The sequence below is a fragment of the Oncorhynchus keta genome, chromosome 8 (genome assembly GCF_023373465.1).
Source record: "Oncorhynchus keta strain PuntledgeMale-10-30-2019 chromosome 8, Oket_V2, whole genome shotgun sequence".
In the NCBI taxonomy this organism is placed as follows: domain Eukaryota; kingdom Metazoa; phylum Chordata; class Actinopteri; order Salmoniformes; family Salmonidae; genus Oncorhynchus; species Oncorhynchus keta.
Window position 1 is genome coordinate 19,273,891 of NC_068428.1, and position 22,656 is coordinate 19,296,546.

The 22,656-nt window shown below is 45.4% G+C and overlaps 2 protein-coding genes across 2 annotated transcripts in view; both read right to left on the reverse strand.

The window, feature by feature from the left end:
- The window catches only part of LOC118386943 (calcipressin-2-like), a 124,112-nt gene extending 118,001 nt beyond the window's left edge, over positions 1-6,111 (reverse strand). The window contains exons 1-2 of the mRNA XM_052523739.1: positions 5,919-6,111; positions 1,367-1,584 (exon numbers count right to left, since the gene is read on the reverse strand). Of these exons, the coding sequence (XP_052379699.1) occupies positions 1,367-1,582 (216 nt within the window). The 5' untranslated portion in view covers positions 1,583-1,584; positions 5,919-6,111. The remainder of the gene's footprint in view (positions 1-1,366; positions 1,585-5,918) is intronic.
- A 174-nt stretch (positions 6,112-6,285) lies between these two features.
- On the reverse strand, positions 6,286-22,629 carry LOC118386944 (24-hydroxycholesterol 7-alpha-hydroxylase). The gene is made up of 12 exons (XM_035774975.2): positions 22,388-22,629; positions 20,927-21,062; positions 20,266-20,440; positions 19,311-19,460; positions 18,640-18,736; positions 15,356-15,451; positions 15,080-15,170; positions 13,732-13,865; positions 13,496-13,591; positions 10,572-10,660; positions 8,153-8,240; positions 6,286-7,519 (listed from the first exon to the last, which is right to left on the reverse strand). The coding sequence occupies exons 1-12, from the start codon at positions 22,562-22,564 to the stop codon at positions 7,451-7,453; spliced, it is 1,398 nt and encodes a 465-aa protein (XP_035630868.1). The 5' UTR covers positions 22,565-22,629; the 3' UTR covers positions 6,286-7,450.
- Positions 22,630-22,656: the final 27 nt, after the last annotated feature.

Below are 22,656 nucleotides of genomic sequence, written 5' to 3' on the forward strand. Positions count from 1 at the left end.
AAAGTCACCAGGTTGTTCGTTAGCTAGCTAATGAAGTAACATGACGGAACAAGGTGTAAACAAATGGTCCGCGAGAAGTTTTAGAACGACCCGCGACATGGTTTCTGAATGTGAAATGCGGCCCGCCAATACGCCATAGGAAGATCATTTTTTAGATGTGTGTCATGTCTTGTAAACTTTTGGTGGTAGAAATAGGCCGTTAGATTCGCTGCGGTACAACCATGATGGTAACGAATATGCACTCGCTTTTTACTCTAGTGCACTCAGAAACAACGGTAGAGCGAATTATTACAACGATATTAAATTGGGGTGGGGAACACTGCTTGTGTTTCCAGGTCGCACAGCTAAATATTTAGGAGCATATGCAACCAAAATGGTCACACTTTAGAGCCCTTGTTGACACTCAGATGACAATAACCCTTGACCTCTGAGATGCTGAGATTCAGAGCACCAGATAGAACTTCCAACAAGTTATATGGCCCTGTGGACATCTATTAGGCCTCCTCAGCCACATATCAAAACCACTGCCTGCCATGATAGCAGTCAAAATAATGTATAACTAGAGGTACAGTGGATGACCAGCTTTTGATCTCAGAATGGCAGCTTTTGATCTCAACTTCAGCTGGATTTTTTTATTGATTTTATTTAACCGTTATTTAACTAGGCAAGTCAGTTAAGAACAAATTATTATTTACAATGACGGCCTTCACCGGCCAAACCCAGACGACGCTGGGCCAATTGTGCGCCGTCTTATGGGACTCCCAATCACAGCTGGTTGTGATACAGCCTGGAATCGAAGCAGGGTGTCTGTAGTGACGCCTCTAGCACTGAGACGCAGTGCCTTAGACCGCTGCGCCACTCGGGGTAAACTGGATGACAAAACAGGCCTGACAGGCCAACCCTGGGTAATGGTGGATTATGAGGACAGCGTTGAGTACGAAGACAGCCAGGGAGAGATGACACCAGATAAATGTAGAAAATGGCTGCCAGGCATCCAGAGTGGAGTACAGTAGGTCAGAGAGATATTCACTGTGTGTTTCTTTGCCAAGGGCAAATTGCCCTCAGAAGATGAACCGCCCCTGAGATGAATCAACGTTATGCCATGCGGACCAGAGGGCACCAATAAATACAGTACCAAGAAAACAATCAAACGATAAATCACAAGAACTGTGGTGGATGCATGGACCAGGAGGATAAACCAGGCCAATCTCATGGACAATGTGACCTTTACAGTTTTATCACCTTGAATCACTTTTCCTTAGACACGAAGCCAAACAAGAGAACCAACTAGGCCTAAGTGAAAATAGCAGGGGGACATTGAGCAACTCTCTCCCCCGTGAATAAGAAGAGAGTGGTTTGACCTTACCTTGCCCTCCTGATCCTCAAACACAGACTGGTCCACGTTGCAGGCGAAAAGGGAGGTGGGCAGGTCGTTAAAGTCGGTGATCTGGTGGAAGCTGTCGCCCAGCGCGGGATGCCCCACAGTGCTTTGCAGTACCAGCAGCTCCTCGCCCCCCAGTAGGTAGACCCGCTGGTAGAATGTGGCGTTTTTCAGGTTGGAAAATAAATGCTCCCCCTTCATGGCTACAGAGAGAGAGAGAGAGAGAGAGAGAGAGAAGAGAGAGAGAGAGAGAGAGAGAGAGAGAGAGAGAGAGAGAGAGAGAGAGAGAGAGAGAGAGAGAGAGAGAGAGAGAGAGAGAGAGAGAGAGAGAGAGAGAGAGAGAGAGAGAGAGAGAGAGAGAGAGAGAGAGAGAGAGAGAGAGAGAATGAGAGAAAGAAGGAGAGAGAGAGATATGAGTGTGCTCAGTCCAAATGCTGTGATGGCTCCTAGGGGGAGGAAGTGGACAGTCAAACTCTCCTCCGTACCAGTTCACTTGAAGGCTAACTGACCACTGATGTAACTGAATACAGAGCTCACACTAAAAACAGTCCACCTCCACAGGCAGTTAAAACAACAACAGAGAGAGAGAGAGAAATAGAGACATAGAGAGTGTTAACCTCTCCAACCCCAAGCCAACAGATGCTAACCTCTGGCCCAGGTCACTAATACTCTGCCAGAAGGTTGGGTGATGGGCTTAGAGATGGGTGATCCCACAGAGGTGTGATGAGGGAAGGATGGAAGGAGGGATGGAGGAGAGGAGTGGAGAGGAGGATTGGCGGGTGAGAGTAGAGGATGGAGAGAGGTAGAGCAGACACAACAGAGGTGAGAAGGAGATATGGAGACGTGAAGGAATTAGGTGCTTGTCACAGTTTCCCTGTCATTAATAGACCCTGACATCTCCAGTCCGCTGGCAAGCCTGCACTGTCACCAGCAGCCTCATACTCACACACATCCTGTGGCTATTTTAGGATCAGCACATCACTCGTCACACACACACTCTGTTATGGACATTGGAAACACACACACACACACACACACACAAACACACTGTTATGGACAGTGAACACACACACAAACACACTGTTGTGGACACACAAACAAACACACTCACAAAAGGCTATAGATAGTGACTGTGGCTGTCTAGATCATTCCTGGCCTGTGTAAACACTGTTGTAAATAGCTGCAACACTAGTGAAATACACAGATTGCTGGGGTGCTTGATTAAATTTAAGTGTTCCAGACAGACAGGGCCCTATTTCATTTCAATATCAGCATTGTGCCCTGTGGTCTGAGACAAGGCTGTTAAGGAGAGACAAAACAAGAACACACACACACACACGGATGCTCCCTCTCTCTCCCGCATGCACACACACACACGACTGTATATATGAATGGACAAAGCCATCGATCAAGTCACACTATTCATTCCTATGTGAAGACTCAATAGCGCATTGAAGCCAAATGAAGTCGGTTAAGATGGCATCAAAGATTTTTATAACTAACCCAAGATAGACCAGAGCCTGTCGTTTCTAATGGGAGCAAATTAATCATAGTGGGCAGAATAAGCAAGGAGGTGGCCAGAGCCAAGCACGAGCCAGTGAGATCCTATTGGTGCGTTCTATCATTTATTTGCATATTACCGTTGGGGAAAGCCTACTCTGTGAAGCGCTTGTGTGCAATAACCCAATTCGCCCTTGCATTCCTTCTAAACAACGCAATTTGTTTTGAAACTTTGGCAAAGGGTAGAGTCTACAAAACACAGTCCACTCTGTTTGTTACAGATTCTAGTTTTGGAAACTGAAAACTGTATGGAGATCAAATGTTTTATCGATGGGAAAATGAGCAGATTGTCGACCAAAATCCATCTCGCTCCATCTTCTCCCACTGCCAGCCACTGGGCTTCCTCTCATCACCATATTTGGTAGTGACTGGAAACGCCAACTCTGTGCTTCACATTAAATCCGGTGAAATATCTGTGTCATTGTTCTATCTGTGATGGCGTCTAATGGAGACATAACATGTGCAGGACAGCTGTGCTGTCCCCTCTAATTGATTAACTCAAGTTGAAGGCCGACTGGGTTACTACAGGCTGCCATTAGCTACTCAATTATCCTTACAACTTATTCTGTGTGCCATTTCTGAATAACCTGTTCAAGAACATAAAGTACATCTGGCGTATTAGAAGCAATTATTGTCATTGATAAAAAATGATATTTACAAGAAGATTCACCACATTCACTCTAATGGGGATCCTGTTTTCTGCTAACAATGCCTGCAGGACAGGTGTCGGCCTTGAACTTCTATGGCTTCAATGGGAGGGGGCAGTCATTCTCCCCTGACACACACACACACACACACACACAGCCATGTATGTCTCTGCTGAAGAGGATATGAGTTTGGGTTTGACAGTCAGAGTTGAACAGGTCCAGAGAATAGAATGATGCATTCAGAACTGTGAGTCAACAGCCTTTGAGGTACAGCAGTCTGTCTGTCTGTCTGTCTGTCTGTCTGTCTGTCTGTCTGTCTGTCTGTCTGACTGTCTGTCTGTCTGTCTGTCTGTCTGTCTGACTGTCTGTCTGTCTGTCTGTCTGTCTGTCTGTCTGACTGTCTGACTGTCTGTCTGTCTGTCTGTCTGTCTGTCTGTCTGTCTGTCTGTCTGTCTGTCTGTCTGTCTGTCTGTCTGTCTGTCTGTCTGTCTGTCTGTCTGTCTGTCTGTCTGTCTGTCTGTCTGTCTGTCTGTCTGTCTGTCTGTCTGTCTGTCTGACTGTCTGACTGTCTGTCTGTCTGTCTGTCTGTCTGACTGTCTGTCTGTCTGACTGACTCTCCATGCCACTCCCATTAGTCACTTGTATGCTTGTTTACTCATCATCTCAGATGAAAGATGACTGATTAGATTGAATACATTAATTAAGCACTGTACTTTCCAAATAATCAGAATGATAAACAAGGCTTAATGCAAATTATCTCTCATTATGAATGGAATCAATGGACCATCAAATGACTGTTCTACAAACGAACTATGCTAACTAAGAGGCAAGGAACATTAGACAAACCACAAGGTCAATGACTAAAATCATTAGGCTATATTTATTGGCCCATTGTGGAACATTCCAATTGTCAATTGTTCCATTTCACTGATCTCATGGGTGAAACATGCTTATCTGCTCTATCCCACAGACAGAGAGAGAGTGAAAGAGGGATTGAGAGAGAGAGAGAGAGAGAGAGAGAGAGAGATGGTAGTGGTGGTGATGCAGCTGGCACCATATGGCTTGATAATGATAACCTTTTGTTCATAAAATCATCTGATGATGAAAGAAGTTACTAACATACCATCAATCATATCAAGGTACAAAGGAAAAACATGTAGGCTACAATTGTTACAATGCTATAATTAAGCAATAAGACCCGAGAGGGTCGACGCATGCCGTGGTATATTGGCCATATATTACAAACCCCCGAGGTGCCTTATTGCTATTATAAACTGGTTACCAACATAACTAGACCAGTAAAAATAAATGTTTCGTCATACCCGTAGTATATGGTCTGATATACCATGGCTGTCAGCCAAATAGCATTCATGGCTCGAACCACCCAGTTTATAAAAAGTGCCATGCAATATTGCTTACTGAATGTAACCATTTAGTTACCGACTAGCCGATAATTCTCAACTTCGTGGAGTCGAGAAGAATTCTCAGCTGGTTACTGTACTGACAGTCTATGCAACAGCTAGATCAATAATATGTATCCCCACAAGGAAGCAGCAATATGAGGCAGGCATATTCATTCACACTTTCAATGAGTCATATCTGCAGAGGTTTAACTAATAGCAACCTGTTGGTGTCAGAGGGAGAATGTCTGGAGGGACCGCTCTTTGGCTGTCGGGGAACAACACAACTTTCTCATGGGGAAGAATAGTGGAAACACACCCGATAGCCTACCTCAGGTCTTATGCAATCTATCAATATGCTATACATCTATTGGCTACACGTAGGCTACCTTTCCAGTAGGATGTCGAACAATAATTCAAGATGAACAGACAATTATTTTGAGTTTTTTTAAACTGCTTGTAAAGTCAAGAGTGGCTGTCGTGATGTTCAACGAGACGCGTTGCGTTGACAGCTGGTATTTCGGTCTCAGAAACCGTCAATGTCACTAACACATCATAGGGGTTACATTGGGGGAAATGAGTTAGGCTACATAACCTCTAAACTGCCAGGCAATATAAATGGATGGCTAAACTAAATACATTAAAATACAATCATATAGCTTACGTTAGCCTAAAATCTGCCTATTTTGGGGGGACAGGACAATTCCCTCATCACCGCTAAACAAAATCCCATTGTAACCTCTATTCAAGTCTCGGTGAAAGTCATTCGCTTGCAAGTTAGAGCACTTTCCCACCCGCTGACACGACCCTACACACCCAACAACTTCAATGCAACGCAAGCGACACACTTGTTTGCATTAGGCTACTGTCAATGTTCCACATAGAAACGCGATACGCGAAACCCCGAGTCGCCATCGCGTCTCTCTCTACCTGTGCGGTGTGATTCGATCCGACTGTGGTGTCTTCGGCGTTGTCTCTCTACCTCCTCACTCTTCTTTGTGAATCAACCTTGCATTCCAGCTGCGCGCCGATAATCTCCTGACGTTTTTGCAGACAGTTTGACTCACCAATGACTGTCCTCCGGCATCCAAATGATGTGTTACCCAGTTATGAAATACAGCTATGTCCACAGGGGGCATTCTTTGACCAATAGTCTACCAGAGAGCGGAGTGTCAATTTAACAAAGGTGGAGACGACGTCAGAGCTTTGGCGAGCCTTCCGGATGGATGTTGCTGCGCTTTCAGCAGGTAGCCTAACTTGATGATCGGTATCATTTAGAAACGTCAGTTGTCTGGGAATATTTTAGCCCTTTGAGCATTTTTATTCATTGAACACTGACAGGTGAAACAGTTGCCATGCATTAAATTGTTGGCCTATGCTATTCTAGGCCTATTAGTAATGATTCATCACCATTTTGAAATGCATAACCAACGACTGTCAGTGCATTTAATGAGTGCATGAATGAACACAGGCTATCAATAATTGATTCATAAAAATGAAATAAAACATTATGGTCCGTCACATAAAACATTCAAGTGTGTCTAGTAGCCTAACTTTCTAACCTTAATCAACCTCTTATTTTCAGCACTGTTCTCTCACATCAATAAGACCATTTCATTAGGCAGACATATTTCCTCTTGTAAACAAGTCTAAACCTGTGACCGGACGATCCATACCTATTCAAATAGACCATTGTACCCTAATGGCCATCACTGACAATCTCAGGGGCCGATCGATCAACATTCCTTTGTACTTGGCTACAATCGCATCAATATGCGTGCACGCGGATTTCCCACTTCAGAATAGTTGGTATTTGTTTTGGGCATCTAAGAGCAGGCTGTCCTTGAGATGGTCTATACCAGTAGAATTAAGGGACACACTTAAGGCTACATTATATGGTGTAAAAATATCACTGCCTTTATTTTTATTTAACCCTTTATTAAGACAACCCAGATCTAGTAGGCCTATATTGAAGCAAAGCAACCTCAGACTGTATTCATGAAGTGAGGTATGATGCAGTATATAAGTACATAGTAATAACAGTGCATAAATACAATACAGATCATAAATACAATACAGGTCTCATACTGATGCCACGTGCAGTGAATATTTTCTGTATGGGTCAGAATCTATCGGATTATATTCTATTACATCACAAAATACTGATCAATGTCTGTACAAATCCATAATCAGGTGTTGGACTGGGCAGGAAGGGAACGTACGGTTAGAAACACTCTTGGTGGGGTGAAAATAAGAAAAGGGAAAGACCAAATCATTTGAAGACGGTTCCACCATCTCCTGCATTTTCAGATGTAGTATCATTATATACGTTCTAGATAAGTTCTTTAAAATATAACTTTTAAGTTAGCTCCATTGATAAAAAAAACTATTTGGCAGGTGTTTGGGCAGGATTGTAGAGCACAGTGCCCTTGTGTGGCATTGCTGGGCAGGGCAGGTCAACTCTATCGGTGTCTGTACTGCACTGCGCAGGGAGTCTCAGGCTGCTGGGTCCCTACCAGATGGAGATTGCTCTGGGGAGAGTAGAAAATTATAGATATGAAGTAATTGGTAGTGATACTGCCATGGAAATGCTTACACAGGGACATTCAAAGTCAATATTAAATTAATCATTGTTTATTTGTCAGCGCGCTCGAGAGGTTCCAACCGACTCAATGGACCATAGTACACATGTCAATCAGGAGCTCTGCCTGGGCAGACCCAGCAGTTGTCTTATATACGGCTATACACAGACAAGTTATATTTGCATGATTTAGCGTAATTAATGAATCATTACCGTTTTGTCTCATTCATGTGACCGACCAATACTGTTTCATAGCATGTGACCGACTAACACCTCAAGAGGCTTCTTCTCTCTAAGCTGAGACCTTGAAACTGAGATATATTTTGTTCGTTCTCAAAACAAGGTAGGGGTGCACTGCCAAATTGATGTGAGGATTTGTTCAGTCAACCACTTGCATGAACACAGAAATTGGTTTATAGAACAGCACATGAATAGAACCTAAATTAGTTAGAAGAAAAGCACAAACTTAAGCATTTCCCTTACAGTACACTACAGTATTTAACTTTAGATACTTCAATATTAGTATTTAAATTAATGTATGTTTTCAAAGTCCCATAAATGAGAAAGTGGTTTCCAAACGTACAGGTTTAGGCAACGGGTCCATGAGAGTGACATCATACTTGAAGAGAATCAAGGCAGCAAACATGTGGAGTTCCATTAGGGCATACCACCTGTTGATGCAATTAAAAACACATGACTAACATGTTAACTTCTCCAAAAAACAAACAACTGGTGATATCAAACTAACCTAACACACACACACAACAGTAAGCTCAGGCACAGAGAACGTAACAGACACTCAAGGTAATGCGATAGGATCCAGTCATCCTTTTCATCTGTCTCTCTTACTGAGAGACTCTCTCCTTTGAGGCACTATCTCTGTTAGCATTTCAGCAGGTTATCAGACACAATGGAGGTGCCATTCCCGGCTAAGCCAGAGCTGTCACGACAAGAAGAGAGGAAATGAAAGGTGTAGGAACTTGTGCTCTTGTTTGATGCCAATGTGTAATTTTACCTCTCCTACATTCACTGCTGAGAGAGAGAGAGAGAGAGAGAGAGAGAGAGAGAGAGAGAGAGAGAGAGAGAGAGAGAGAGAGAGAGAGAGAGAGAGAGAGAGAGAGAGAGAGAGAGAGAGAGAGAAACAGGGCCTTAGGGAAAAGGACAGATGTAAAGAGAATAGCAGTAGTGAGGAAAAAGCTGTGTGCTGGTCTTTATCAGTGATCCTAACCTGGAAGACTGCTTCAGTTGCACCCTGTGACTGCTGTGAGTCATACCGGGGTATTGTGTCAGTGACGCAGACACAAGGCCAATCTCCTAAAATCATCAGAATCAAACTAGACTGGATTGGTGGATGGGAAGAATGAAATATGGGAGTGTCATACGCGGCATGCTCCCCATAGTTATTTCTGTGCCTCTCCCCTCCCACCACTGTACCCTGGCTGTCATCATTTCAGCGGCCGCCTGTGTGAATTAACCACTGAGATGCAGGATGCTAGCTCTAGCATGACAATAAGACTCAGTGGTGAGTGAGCGCTAGTGGGCCAACGCAAAGGCTTACTTTGTAGCCTGTCTGCTCAGTGCAACTGACAAAGCATACTTTCTCTGTTTGAGTTAATACAGAGGCACATATTCAAGGACGGCAGATAAGTCATTTCCATTTCATTGCCATTTCTTTCAGCATGTCTGAATATGCATAGGTTATGACTATATCTGTGTCCTAGCGGAGGGGGTCACAGGTCAGTACCACTCGCCTGTGTCTTTGATCCTGCTGTGCAGCTGGGAACATGCCCTGATCTTTTCCCTGCTTACGTCACACCGGCCCCCTGGCCGCATCCCGGCCGCTCTGGGCCACCGCTGATGTCCCAGTCAGGGCCCCAGAGGACCCAAGGGTTGACATTCAGGGGCAAAAGCGCAGCACAGCCATACAAACCCAGAGCCCCAAGCTAGCCACCTCCCCAGAGACAGTGACAGACACAGCAGGAGGCTGGAGGACAGGGTAAGACACACCAGCAATAATATTGTAGCACCCACATAATATGCCTGTGGTCTGTGGGATATTGATCGTCACAAATAGCTATCGATGCTTATTTTACTGGTGCAAAATAGGGCTAGAATAGTCAACAAAAAAATATAAAACTACCCAAAAATCATACATGGAAGCCATATCCAATACGATACCTCTAAATTCCAATTTGGTGTCAACACAATGCCTTATTCATTGTCTTTGACACATTCAATTCTACTTAGCTGGATTTGCAAGAGAATGGATACTAGCAGGATGGTAGCTACTATTTATTTACTTTTTACATTTAACCTTGATTTAACTAGGCAAATTAGTTAAGAACAAATTCGTATTTACAATGACAGCCTACTAAAAGGCAAAAAGCCTCCTGTGGCGACAGAGAACTGGGATTTAAAATAAAAATATAGGACAAAACACACATCGCGGCAAGAGACACACTACATAAAGAGAGCCCTAAGACAACAACATAACATGGCAGCAACACATGAAAACACAGCATGGTAGTAACACAACATGACAACAACATGGTGGCAAAACATGGCAGCAGCACAACATGGTAGCAGCACAACATGACAACAACATGGTAGCAACACAACATGGCAGCAGCACAACATGGTAGCAGCACAAAACTTGGTACAAACATTATTGGGCACAAACAGCAGAAAGGGCAAGAAAGGTAGAGACAACAGTACATCACGCAAAGCAGCGTCAGTAAGAGTGTCCATGATCGAGTCTTTGAATGAAGAGATGGAGATAAAACGGTCCAGTTTGAGTGTTTTGCAGCACGTTCCAGTCGCTAACTGCAGGGAACTGAAAAGAGGAGTGACCCAGGGATGTGTTTGCTTTAGGGCCCTTTAACAGAATGTGACTGGCAGAATGGGTGTTGTATGTGGAGGATGAGGGCTGCAGTAGGTATCCCAGATAGGGGGGAAAACTCTAGTGTGTGTTCTGAAGAAAAAACCATGTCTGTTTTTCTAACCTTCCTGGGCACTGGTTTCGGCCTCCTCCAAATGCCACAAACCCTTCCAAGAAGACATTCTTTACTAAATCTGCCTTATCCCATCGTTCCTGTGGGAAGAGGGAAGAGATTTTATTTCAGAAAAAAATTCAGCTTTATTTATATCCTAGAAAAGGGCTTCAAGCAGACCTATACTATTTTAAACCACATGAACAGTGAAGTTTGGATTGCTTTGAACGTTTTCATTTCACATTGAGAGCAGTGAATGGATTTCGTCATTTCAAACCATCTGAATGATTATCTGCTGTACTTACAGATTGGAAGTCGTGTTCCAAAGTGCAACTGTCCACCAATTTCACAGTGTGTCATAAGAACATACTAGAATGTCACGGATTCCCCCGGTACTGCTGCTCATTCCGTGCACCAGTTCCGGAGGTCTACATCACCGGCCTCTTGGCGTTCACTGAACTGTCATTACGCACACCTGATTCCAATTCCCCTGACTAGTAACTTTATATATGTGCCCTCTGTTCACCATTCGCTGGTCAGTTATTGTTCCCATGTCCGTTGGTCTTGTGAGTACCTGTGCTTTGTTGTTTCGGCTTTCGTGCTGGGTGTATTGTGTGTCGTTATTACGGGTCTCGTCCCGTGTATTGTTGTGCATTGTTATTACAGGTCTCGCTGCGTGTAGTGTATTGCGGGTCTCGCCCCATGTAGTGTATTGCGGGTCTTGCCCCGTGTAGTGTATTGCGGGTCTCGCCCCGTGTAGTGTATTGTGGGTCTCGCCCCGTGTAGTGTATTGCGGGTCTCATCCCATGTAGTGTATTGCGGGTCTCGCCCCGTGTAGTGTATTGCGGGTCTCGCCCCGTGTAGTGTATTGCGGGTCTCGCCCCGTGTAGTGTATTGCGGGTCTCGCCCCGTGTAGTGTATTGCGGGTCTCGCCCCGTGTAGTGTATTGCGGGTCTCATCCCGTGTAGTGTATTGCGGGTCTCGCCCCGTGTAGTGTATTGCGGGTCTCGCCCCGTGTAGTGTATTGCGGGTCTCGCCCCGTGTAGTGTATTGCGGGTCTCATCCCGTGTAGTGTATTGCGGGTCTCATCCCGTGTAGTGTATTGCGGGTCTCGCCCCGTGTAGTGTATTGCGGGTCTCGCCCCGTGTAGTGTATTGCGGGTCTCATCCCGTGTAGTGTATGCGGGTCTCGCCCCGTGTAGTGTATTGCGGGTCTCATCCCGTGTAGTGTATTGCGGGTCTCGCCCCGTGTAGTGTATTGCGGGTCTCGCCCCGTGTAGTGTATTGCGGGTCTCATCCCGTGTAGTGTATTGCGGGTCTCGCCCCGTGTAGTGTATTGCGGGTCTCGCCCCGTGTAGTGTATTGCGGGTCTCGCCCCGTGTAGTGTATTGCGGGTCTCGCCCCGTGTAGTGTATTGCGGGTCTCGCCCCGTGTAGTGTATTGCGGGTCTCGCCCCGTGTAGTGTATTGCGGGTCTCGCCCCGTGTAGTGTATTGCGGGTCTCATCCCGTGTATTTATTAGAGGTTTTACCTCGCTCTTTTGATTGGGTTACATCCCTGTGTTTTTGTATGTGTGTGTTTGTTTTGGGCTTCGTCCCCGTGCCTTTTCATGGCATGTTGTATTTTTGGGTGGAGTATTAAAACCCCCTATCACGAATTCCTGCACCTGTCTCCAATCATTTATACAACGTGACAGAATAACCAACCCTAAATCCACACAGCGGGAATGGTCGGACCAACGCCGCCGCAACTGGCCCTGACCGACCGACCCGCACCGCGTCCCTGTGGTCGTCCTCGAGGCCGGTGTCATCCCGCGGTTGGAGTAGCGTGTCGGGGGGGTGTTCGGCGGTCCCTGTGTTTTTGTATACCTGTTTGTTTTGGGCTTCGTCCCCGTGCCTTTTCCTGGCATGTTGTATATTTTGGGTGGAGTATTAAACCCCCCTATTACGTATTCCTGCACCTGTCTCCAATAATTTATACAACGTGACATAGAAAGGCTGTTACTAACGGTTATTACATATCATTATGGTCCACAAACCATAGACTATTCTATAGACCCAAGTGGCTACTATAGATTATTAACTCAACCCCTTTCATAGCAAAACATACCAACCTCACTGAAGATGATACAAGGCATTGACTCACTAAATGGCCTGCAGTCTCTGACCACTGCTGCAGTTTACCTCACAGCCCAGACCTTTGACCTACTCTTCCATGTCACAGAAACAGAAATAAAGCTCTCCTTTCCGGAAAATGTCAAGCGGCTAAATACGTGCCCTGGTTTTCAAGCACCCTCATCCGCCTAGTTGAAGCAGGAGGAGAAATAGCACTATCTACCAATGCTCTCAAAGCCCATTTATACTGCAGCAGTGTAGGCATGTGGGGCTTTAAATATTGAGTCTGTTTTTAAGAGAGAGGAATGAGGGAGACAGTCAGTGACCCGGGAATACACTCCTCGGGAAGATACAAGTGCATTTCTTCTGTCTGCAGGTAGGGGGACACTAACCAACAGAGGAGGAGGTTCATTGCGGTGTCATGTCATGTCCCCCCCGCACCACCACCGAGTGTCATTCATTTACATTAGAAGTCTGTCGGAAGCCTGAGCTGACGCACGCTCACGCTGGGCTGACACACACACGCACGCACGCACGCACGCACGCACGCACGCACACACACACACACACACACACACACACACACACACACACACACACACACACTCAGAAACAGGCATGAAAAATGCAAAAGACATGCTACAGCAACAACTCTTGTGTTAAGGTGGGTTTGTGTGTGCCCTAAAATATCCAACTCACTACCTTTCCATGTATTTACTGTGCCCCACCAAGTTGAAATACTGACTTGAGAGCATCCCCTTCATCATTAAGTTAATATCCCATATAATTTAAGGTAAATATGGTAGGACTAGCCTAGTACTTACCGGTTTGAACTCTTCTGGTTCAGGGAAGTAATGTGGGTTCCGATGGGCCCAGTAAGGAGACACCATTAACAAGTCCCCTGGTGGAATGATGTAGTTCTGGAAGAGAGGAATACACACACATATGCATGCCACTTTACATATACTGAACAATTTATGGAAATTAAGGGTTGACTTTGAGGGGATGTAGAGGCTTGAAAAAGCTTATTTCAGAGTCTATCGGCGGTCAGGAGGCCCACCTGTATCATGAGGGGTCGGACCACCCTGCGTGTGATGGCTCCAGGGGCCCGAAGCCGGATGGCTTCCAGGATGCACCACTTCACATAGGGCATCTGTTGCAGCTCTTCAGCGGTCACCTTGGTCTTCCTGGTGTCTGTCATGGACACACACACACACACACGATGAAACAGACACACACGTTGTGGGATATACACACAAACACACACTCCCACACACCTACTGACAAGATACAACAGTCTACCACTGAGCTTATGAGTAGAAGCGGTGTCGTTTCAGTATGCATCACTGAGCTGGTATGATTAGATATCAGACCCATTAGGATTCCGTGGGATTTCATTAGGAGATATGCATATGTAAGTATAATTGAAAGTCTCAAAGGGGCCGATTATTGAACATTCACTTAATTACTATGTCATGTATATCGTCTTCTCAGATAACTGAAACCACTGAGCATAATCATTATAACTCCCTCGAAACAGGACTTCTGCCTTCAAAAGTGTGCCAGGTGAGTGTTGCGCTACTGCTGACACCTGCTGGAGGTTTAGGGGCATAGACTGAAGTGAAATGAGATGGAGAGACAATGTGGTACAATTACTGTACTGCTTCATTTTCCATTGTATGTGTTAAGATCTCCAGCCATGGTAACACCAGGGCCAAAAACAACATAATTGAATTCTTAGAAGCAGCCAGAAGTTTAATCAGCAAAAACACACTGTCAAATGGCACATACATTCATTTATTTTTCCGTTATTTTCCCAGGTAAGTTGACTGAGAACACGTTCTCATTTGCAGCAACTACCTGGGGAATAGTTAAAAGGGATGAATGAGCCAATTGTAAACTGGGGATTATTAGGTGACGGTTTGAGGGCCAGATTGGGAATTTAGCCAGGACACCGGGGTTAACACCCCTACTCTTACAATAAATGCCATGGGATCTTTAATGACCGCAGAGAGTCAGGACACCCGTTTAACATCCCATCCGAAAGACAGCACCCTACACAGGGCAGTGTCCCAATCACTGCCCTGGGGCATTGGGATATTTTTTTAGACCAGAGGAAAGAGTGCCTCCTACTGGCCCTGCAACACCACTTCCTGCAGCATCTGGTCTCCCATCCAGGAAATGACCAGGACCAACGCTGAGCTTCAGAAGCAAGCCAGCAGTGGTATGCAGGGTGGTATGCTACTGGCATTCATTACCAAGGTAAAATACTCCATCCACCACCATATCCCAATCTACCCCAGGTCATCAGGACCTCACATACTGTACTGCAGGTTAGAGAAGCTAATGGGGCATGTGTCAGTGGGAGGCTATAAAACAGAGGAGCGATGGCATAGTGTAGCTCACACCTTGGTCTTTGAGTGCTGCATTGATCTGCTCCATGGCTGTCTGGTAAACTGTGGGATTGGACAAGATGAAGGCTACAGCCCAGAAGGTAATCTAAACAAAAGACATGTTATATCACATATAATTATGATATCTCCAATCAAACCAATTTAAATGCCAATTAACTAGGGTATCTGGCCGATTAAAAAGATGAAGGTGAAGAGGAGCGATCGTAAATCTAATTAATAAAAAACGATGCCCCTGCTTATCAGTAATAAGATTTGTAAAAAATTACTCACTGGAATTGCATTGGCAAGCGATGCCCATAACATCAGTAATCCATAGTTGGGCAGGAATTTATCTGTGATTAAGGTGACAAGGTGTTGCAGTAACGTCTGCAAAAATGGCATACATACAATCATTTACAATGAGGTTAGGCGAAATACAGACTTTATACATTTCATCCCCTTGGAAATGTCACTATACGAGTATACAATGGTATCTATCGTCCTTGTTATACATTAAAGATGTGACAATAACTAGCACGAACTCGGACCCAGGCGCAGAGAAACACAGCAGACAGAGGTGATGGTAAATCCAGAATGTTTTATGAAGTATTCACAGGTAAAACAACAAAGCAAGTGTACAGGTGTACAAGACAAGAGACCCGAGCAACCGGCAGAGTTCCATAGAGGAACCTATATAGTCCTAAACCAGGTGAACCCAATAATCTCAATCAGGCTCACCTGGACATTAGAAACATAAGGATGCCCTCAATAACACTCCATGATGACCTCTAACCTGTAACAGGACCTCCACCCCTCAAGGAACGGCTCCCGACGTTCCACCAGGGGTAGCTGAACGTCGACGGAAATCCCGAATGAGTCTGGAGTCCAAAATGTCCCGGGCCGGAACCCAGGACCGTTCCTCAGGGCCGTAATCCTCCCAGTCCACGAGATACTGAGTCCCCCGCCGGATCTGACGGCTAAGGAGTATGCGTCGCACCGTGTAGGCTGGCTGTCCCACTATCATGCGAGGCGGAGGTGGAGGCCAAGTGGCCGGAACCAGAAGACTGAACACCGCAGGCCTGAGTCTGGAGATGTGGAAGTTGGGATGAACCCTCATGGACCGGGGAAGATGAAGACGGTAGGCCACTGATTGATGCGCTGTAGAATCTTGAATTGCCCAACGTACCGGGGTGCCAACTTCCTAGATTCCATGCGTAGAGGCAAGTCCCTAGTAGACAGCCAGACCATCTGGCCTGGACGTAGGAGGTTGATGGCACAATCGTAGGGCCTGTGGGGTAGTTTGCTGGCCCTTTGTTTGCTGAAGCCCTAACCCAAATCCCAGTAATCCCGAGGTACGCGGGAAAGATCATTCTTGTCACTCCCAGATGGAGGAACAGGAGAGTCGGAAGTCTCCAGACGAGAAGGACCGGAAAGGTCTGGAGAGAGTTGCTGGCAAGTGAACTGGCATGAAACATTCCATCTCAGAACTCTCCCAAAGGCCAGTCAATCTGAGGATTATGGGTGGAAAGCCACAGATGTCCAAGAACCAGGGGAAGCTCAGGAGAGTTCACCAGATGAAACTGGATAAGCTCCACATGGTCATCCAGAACTCATAGCTGAATAGGCATAGTGAGTTGCTTCACCTTCCCAGACGCTAGGGGTTGACCATCCAGTGCAGTGACCGACAATGGAGTGTCCAGCATAGTGAGTGGCAGCCTCTGTTGGTGAGCTAATGTGGATTCCAGAAAATAGCCGGTAGCCCCAGAGTCTATGAAAGCAGAAATGTCAACTGCCCATTGTCCCACCACAGATTGGCCGGAAGGAAGGTGCGTGTCGTGTCGGAAGCTGGAGACTGTATCTGACTCCCCAGTATTCTCCCGTTTACTAACGGGTCCTCCCGTTGTCCCATCAGCTCGGGACATGGTGCCCGGAAATGTCCAGACTGTCCACAGTAAAGGCAACGTTGATCGTTAATCCTGCACCTTCTCTCCAGAACGGAAAGTCTTGTGCGTCCCAATTGCCCCGGCACCTCTGAAGGATATGATGGGGAACCAGAGCCGAATTGAGAACTATGACGGGATACCGAACCAGCAGGCCCAGCATACGGCAATGTCACAAATGAATAATCGCCTCCCTTAGCGGAGCTAGAAACACTGGAACCAACTCGGAATCTCTCCGTCCTCTCATGACGACGTTCCCGAAGCCGGTTGTCAATCCGGATGGCCAGAACGATAAGCTCCTCCAGAGTGTCAGGGTTGTCCCGGGAAGCCAGTTCATCCGTGAGAACCTCGCTGTCCATTGAGAAAGACTGAGTGAAGTGCCTCTGTATTCCAACTGCTCTCAGCAGCAAGCGTCTGAAAATCAATGGCGTAATCAGGACGTAATCGGGCCAGAGCCCATCCTGAGAGCAAGGCGATGTTATATGCCACTCTGGAACGCTCGGTGGGAAACGTTGATGCCTGGAGCTCGAAGACCAGCGGACATTGGAGCAGGAACCCACGACACCTCCCAGGATGCCCCTCATAGCGCTCCGGTGCCGGGAGATGAGGCTCCCGAGGGGAGGAAGACGAAACACAGCAGGTAGAGGTGTGGGTAAATCCAGAATATTTACTGAAGTATTCACAGGAAAAACCACAAAGCAAGTGCACATGAGTACAAGACAAAGAGACCTTGTCCTAAACCAGGTGAATCCAACAATCCCAATCAGGCTCGCCTAGACACTAGAAACATAAGGATGCCCTCCAGTGGCACCCTCAGGGATGACACTCCATGATGACCTCTAACCTGTGACAAAAGAGCCAAATATTGCACTAAATAGAAGTTAGAACCCCAGTATGCAGGCCAGGAACATCAGTAAGATCAATCTTAGCTGGCTGGTACAGGTGCTGTTCTGGAATCAGGATGCTCATTTTAAAGGTTTCACCTGGTCCAATGATCATTCATCAATCAGAAGCCTTTGGCGAAATGATTCAAATAAAATGACAATGTCACCAGCTGTTGAGTTATGACACCCAAATGTCCAATATTCAAATGAATCATCCATTCAATAAAATCATGGTATAATGATCCATTATGTCACGAGTGCCACCAAAGGTGGCTCCTCTCCCTGTTTGGCGGCACTCGGCGGTTGTCGTCGCCGGCCTACTAGCTGCCACGATCCCTTTTCTTTTCCGTTTGGTTTTGTCTGTCTTGTGTTCACCTGTGTCTAGTTTAGGCTAATGAGTGGGGTATTTAATCTCGCCCTACCCGCTAGGTTTTGTGCGGGATTGTTTGTGTTACTGTCGTTGGCTTGGGTAACGTTTTACCCTGTTAAGCAGGTTTATTTCATGGGACTGTTTTTTCCCGCACGTCCGTTTAGTCAGAGGAGTGTGTTCCTCCGTTTTTGACTAGACTGCGTTCCTGTTTTCTAGTGGCTGCTTTTGTGGTCCTGTACCTGTTTTGTTGGTGGACCAGTAATAAAACGCCCTTCTTGAAATTGTTGCTCTCCTGCGCCTGACTCCACACCCACCTCTCCTAGGGAGATATTGACACATTATTTAAAACGGCATTGTTCTCTATTCAAAGATAGGACTCACCCTGTTGCCTGATTCACTGGATGTCTCATCATCCTCTGCTTTGACCACCATGTTCCCCAATAGAGACAGAAGCCAGCATTTGGAACTGGCCCATTCCCTGCCCCCCAAAAAACAACTATTTAGAAGACATACAGTGCTGTAGCCTTGTGCCTAATCTCAGGGTGCTGAGCCTTCCAAAATCCTGTCTCATTTACTTGAGTACTGAAGGCTTGCTTTCCAAAGCTACCTTGTACCTTACCCTCGCATGAGTATCACATGCACACTATGTCAATAAAGGTAGCTTTTTACCTAAATCAACAGTCTGGTCAGACTGTCTTGTTTATTCTTAGATAGGCAAACTGTACAGTACATCTCAACACAAAGGTTTTGCCCTTAATTTTCTGGGATTTACTTTAAGCACGTAGTCCTTAGTAAATCAACTCTATACTGCTTCCATAACAGTGCAGGTCATTTGGTTTATTGGTTTATTTTTTTCATGTGAACAACCTAATATTAGCCAGGGCCGAGGTCCAATATAAATATACAGTGTATTGGTCCAATCTATATTGTCTTCTGTTACACCTAAGCAATGTACACAATGAAATGTATATCCCACTCCATTCACCTGCCTACTACAGTAGTTTGAAGACAGGAACTAACTATCAGACTAACCAGGCCTGTGCCACACTGACCTGAGGAACATGTCTGGTAGCTGGGAGCCATACTCAAAGCCCTCGTCGTAGATGGCAAACTTCTCCTTGAACTGCTCCATGGTAAAGGGACTTCCTGGAGAGTTATACTTCCCCAGTAGGTTACTCATCACAGCAGGGTACATTACGGCCCTGTCAGACATGAGAGGAGAGACGAGTCAAGGACAATTATAGAGGCTAATGGTCAGTCTGGTCAGAGGACTTTAGATCGGTACTGCTGTGTAGGGATTACGTTGGAAAAAGATCATTACGAGACTCACCACTGTAACATCACCAGGAATTCAGCATTCAGAAAAAAAATCCATAAAATGGTTCTTGAGTTGTCAAGTGATGATCATCACCAGAGATATACGTGTGTGAAACGTTGTGTGTAATACAGGGTAATACTGCATACCAGACCATGCTGTTACATGATGAGCCAATCAAATGTAAGGTGCATGATAGTACTTTATCGCCTAAGGTGTTTCCTAATTCTTTCTTTCCTGTCATGTTTCATCTTCCTGTCATGTCCGTCAGTCCAGAAATTCTGGTTTAGGTAGTTCTTCCACTAAAGGTAATATTATTTCAGCTGTGAAATATGACTCCTGAGACCTGAACGATAGGTGTGGTGGACAGGACAAAGGATTGGCAGCGCCCTCTATATAGTATATTACTCATCAAAGAAGGATAGGACTACACAGTCACGTGCCAGGGGTTGATCAACCTTATGAGAACAACCTCAACGCACAGACAGTTACCGTATTCTAATGCTAGTTAACCTAACACTAATCCTAATAAGCCAATTTCAGTGATCCATATTGCACTCCTGCCACTTGTTTTTCTAAATGTTTTCCTGTGTCATACCTACTGAACAGTCGCCACGCCTCTCCCTCCTCTCCACAAGGGATAAACAGATACACAGTCAGAGAGTGTCAGGTCCCGGGACACTGTAGCTTACCTGACCAACTCATTGAGTCCTCCAGAGCCCTGGTCCCCCAGCGTCTCCAGGTGGTCGTTGAACTCTTCACACAAGTGGTCAGTCAGCTGAGCCACATTGCCTGGGGTCAGACGGCCCTTGATGAGAGTGTTGCATGCTGGGTGGAACTTATAGAAACTCTCCTTGCTGATGGAAGCTACAGAGAGAGAAACACGTTGCTGTGTTATGTTTCTATTGTGTTGCTGTGTTGTCCGCGTGCCACTTTTAAACCCATTTGGACCTAACTAAAGTGAAGTGAATTGAATCCATTCAGCTTGAAGCTTCTGTTATTGTAACAGTCAGTGAGCTGGTCAGTATCAGTGTAAAAAAATAGATTGTCTATTCATAATTTATTATGAGCCTATAGATAGAACATGAATAATGTACAGAGGGGACATATCTTTCAGCACACACTCAAGAATCCATCGATCATTAATGTCTCTTGAAAAAAGAGAAAAACTGAGAATGTGTTTTATTATTTACTACTACTACAAAAAAACAAACACTTCCAGTCAGATGTGAAATGTGGCAGATGAGTAATCTGAACCTATGGGGAGAAAGCTGAAACCACCGGCAAGTGGACCAGCGAAGGCCAAAGTCAACTAACGTTTCAGCACAGGAAACACACACAGTAAAACCCCACCTGTGTTATGGACAGGCTCTTGGACTGCCTGCTCAAAATCCACATCTTTGGACATGAAAAATGTGCGAAAGTCTTCATGAAGGGTCACAAAGGTCAATCGCTTGCCAGCCGCAACAACAGTGAAGACAGGTCCATACTGGAAAATACAAATTGTAATATTTTTATAGTCATTATAATTTCGTCTTGATAAGCAAACAGACGTGGTAGTGCTCTTTTCTGGACAAGATTGTGTCAACAAATGGATCAGACTTGATGGCAGCAACAGTCCTAACCAGGGATTCTGACAGCGTTTGTCAGAATCAACTTTGTTAAATAAACTTTGAAATTAGATCAATAAAAACGGGAGGGAGGGAAACAGGTTGAAACAGGTTGAAACATGAGTACAACATAGTAATAACACACAGCTGAACAACACAACAACCAAATTGCCACTACATCACAGGAATGCTCATCTGAATAACTATAGTGTGCGACTTCGAATGCCCCATTCATACAACTTGGCCACCCCTCCAAATAACAAAACCCCTGGCACAGCAGTCATTTCCCTGCACAACGGTTTGCATCAACAGGGTCAGCACATGCTGCTAACTAGCTCCCCAAGGCCCAGTTACATAAATTACTAAGTGAACTCAATAGGCCGTGATGAAGTTGAGAAGGCCGTGGGCAGTCTGGCACAACATTCTGCTCCTAGCTTAACAGTGGAACTGAGCATGGCATGTGGCAGCCTTCGTTGATTGAATGTATTTCTTCGGCAATATTAACGTTTTGACTTGCCATGTGTGTAGCAAATCTACCATCACAGAGTGTAGAGGTTCAGGGTTTATCGCTCATGTGTTCTCTCCCATGAGTTCTAGGAAGGGGCATCATTGAATTGAAGCTGATATAGGCAGTTAATGAATTAGGGAGATCATGCTACAATTACAATGGTGGCAATAAAACCAAAGTCGATTGGATTACACAGGTGTGACACAGAGTTCAGCAGGTTGAGGTGAGCTCCTGAAGAGACCAAAGACCTTGGACTTTGAAAGAGAGTCCCACAGCCACATGGCATCGATATCTGCTGAGGATCATCTATCCATATATCTTATAGACCTATCTGAATTTGGCGAAGCTAAGTTGGATCAATATCAATTGTTTGTGTGTGAGTGGGCGAGAGAGAGAGAGAGAGAGAGAGAGAGAGAGAGAGAGAGAGAGAGAGAGAGAGAGAGAGGGTGAGGGATGGGTGGACAAAGTATAACACAGGGATGCAGAAGCGAACATTAGTTATCATCAATATCACAAAGTCAGACATCAAACAAGATGTTGACACCATCACAACTCAGAGATTTATGTGGGACAATATATGTAGCATTCGAACAAATAAACAATTAGGTAATAGGGTCGAACATGTAATATTCAGAATAAACATCAAATGAGGACGTAAAAGCATATACTATAGCCCAACCACCTGATGTTTGTTACCTTATCTCTGGCTTGAGATATGAAAGTCAGCGGTGATTTCCCAAACTCGAATGCCACACCAAACCAGGGGATCCATCCTTTTATGCATGGTGGAGCATTTGGATCATTTCCCGCAAATAAAAGATGCGCTGAAATAGCCAAGACAACCAGAAACAGTACCAACGTTATAACGTCCATCACACCTGTCTGAAACCCCTAGGGCTCGTTCCGAGGCAAAAGCGGGTGTTGAAATGAAAGGAAGATTAGCCAACCAGAGCCGGGCCTCTTTC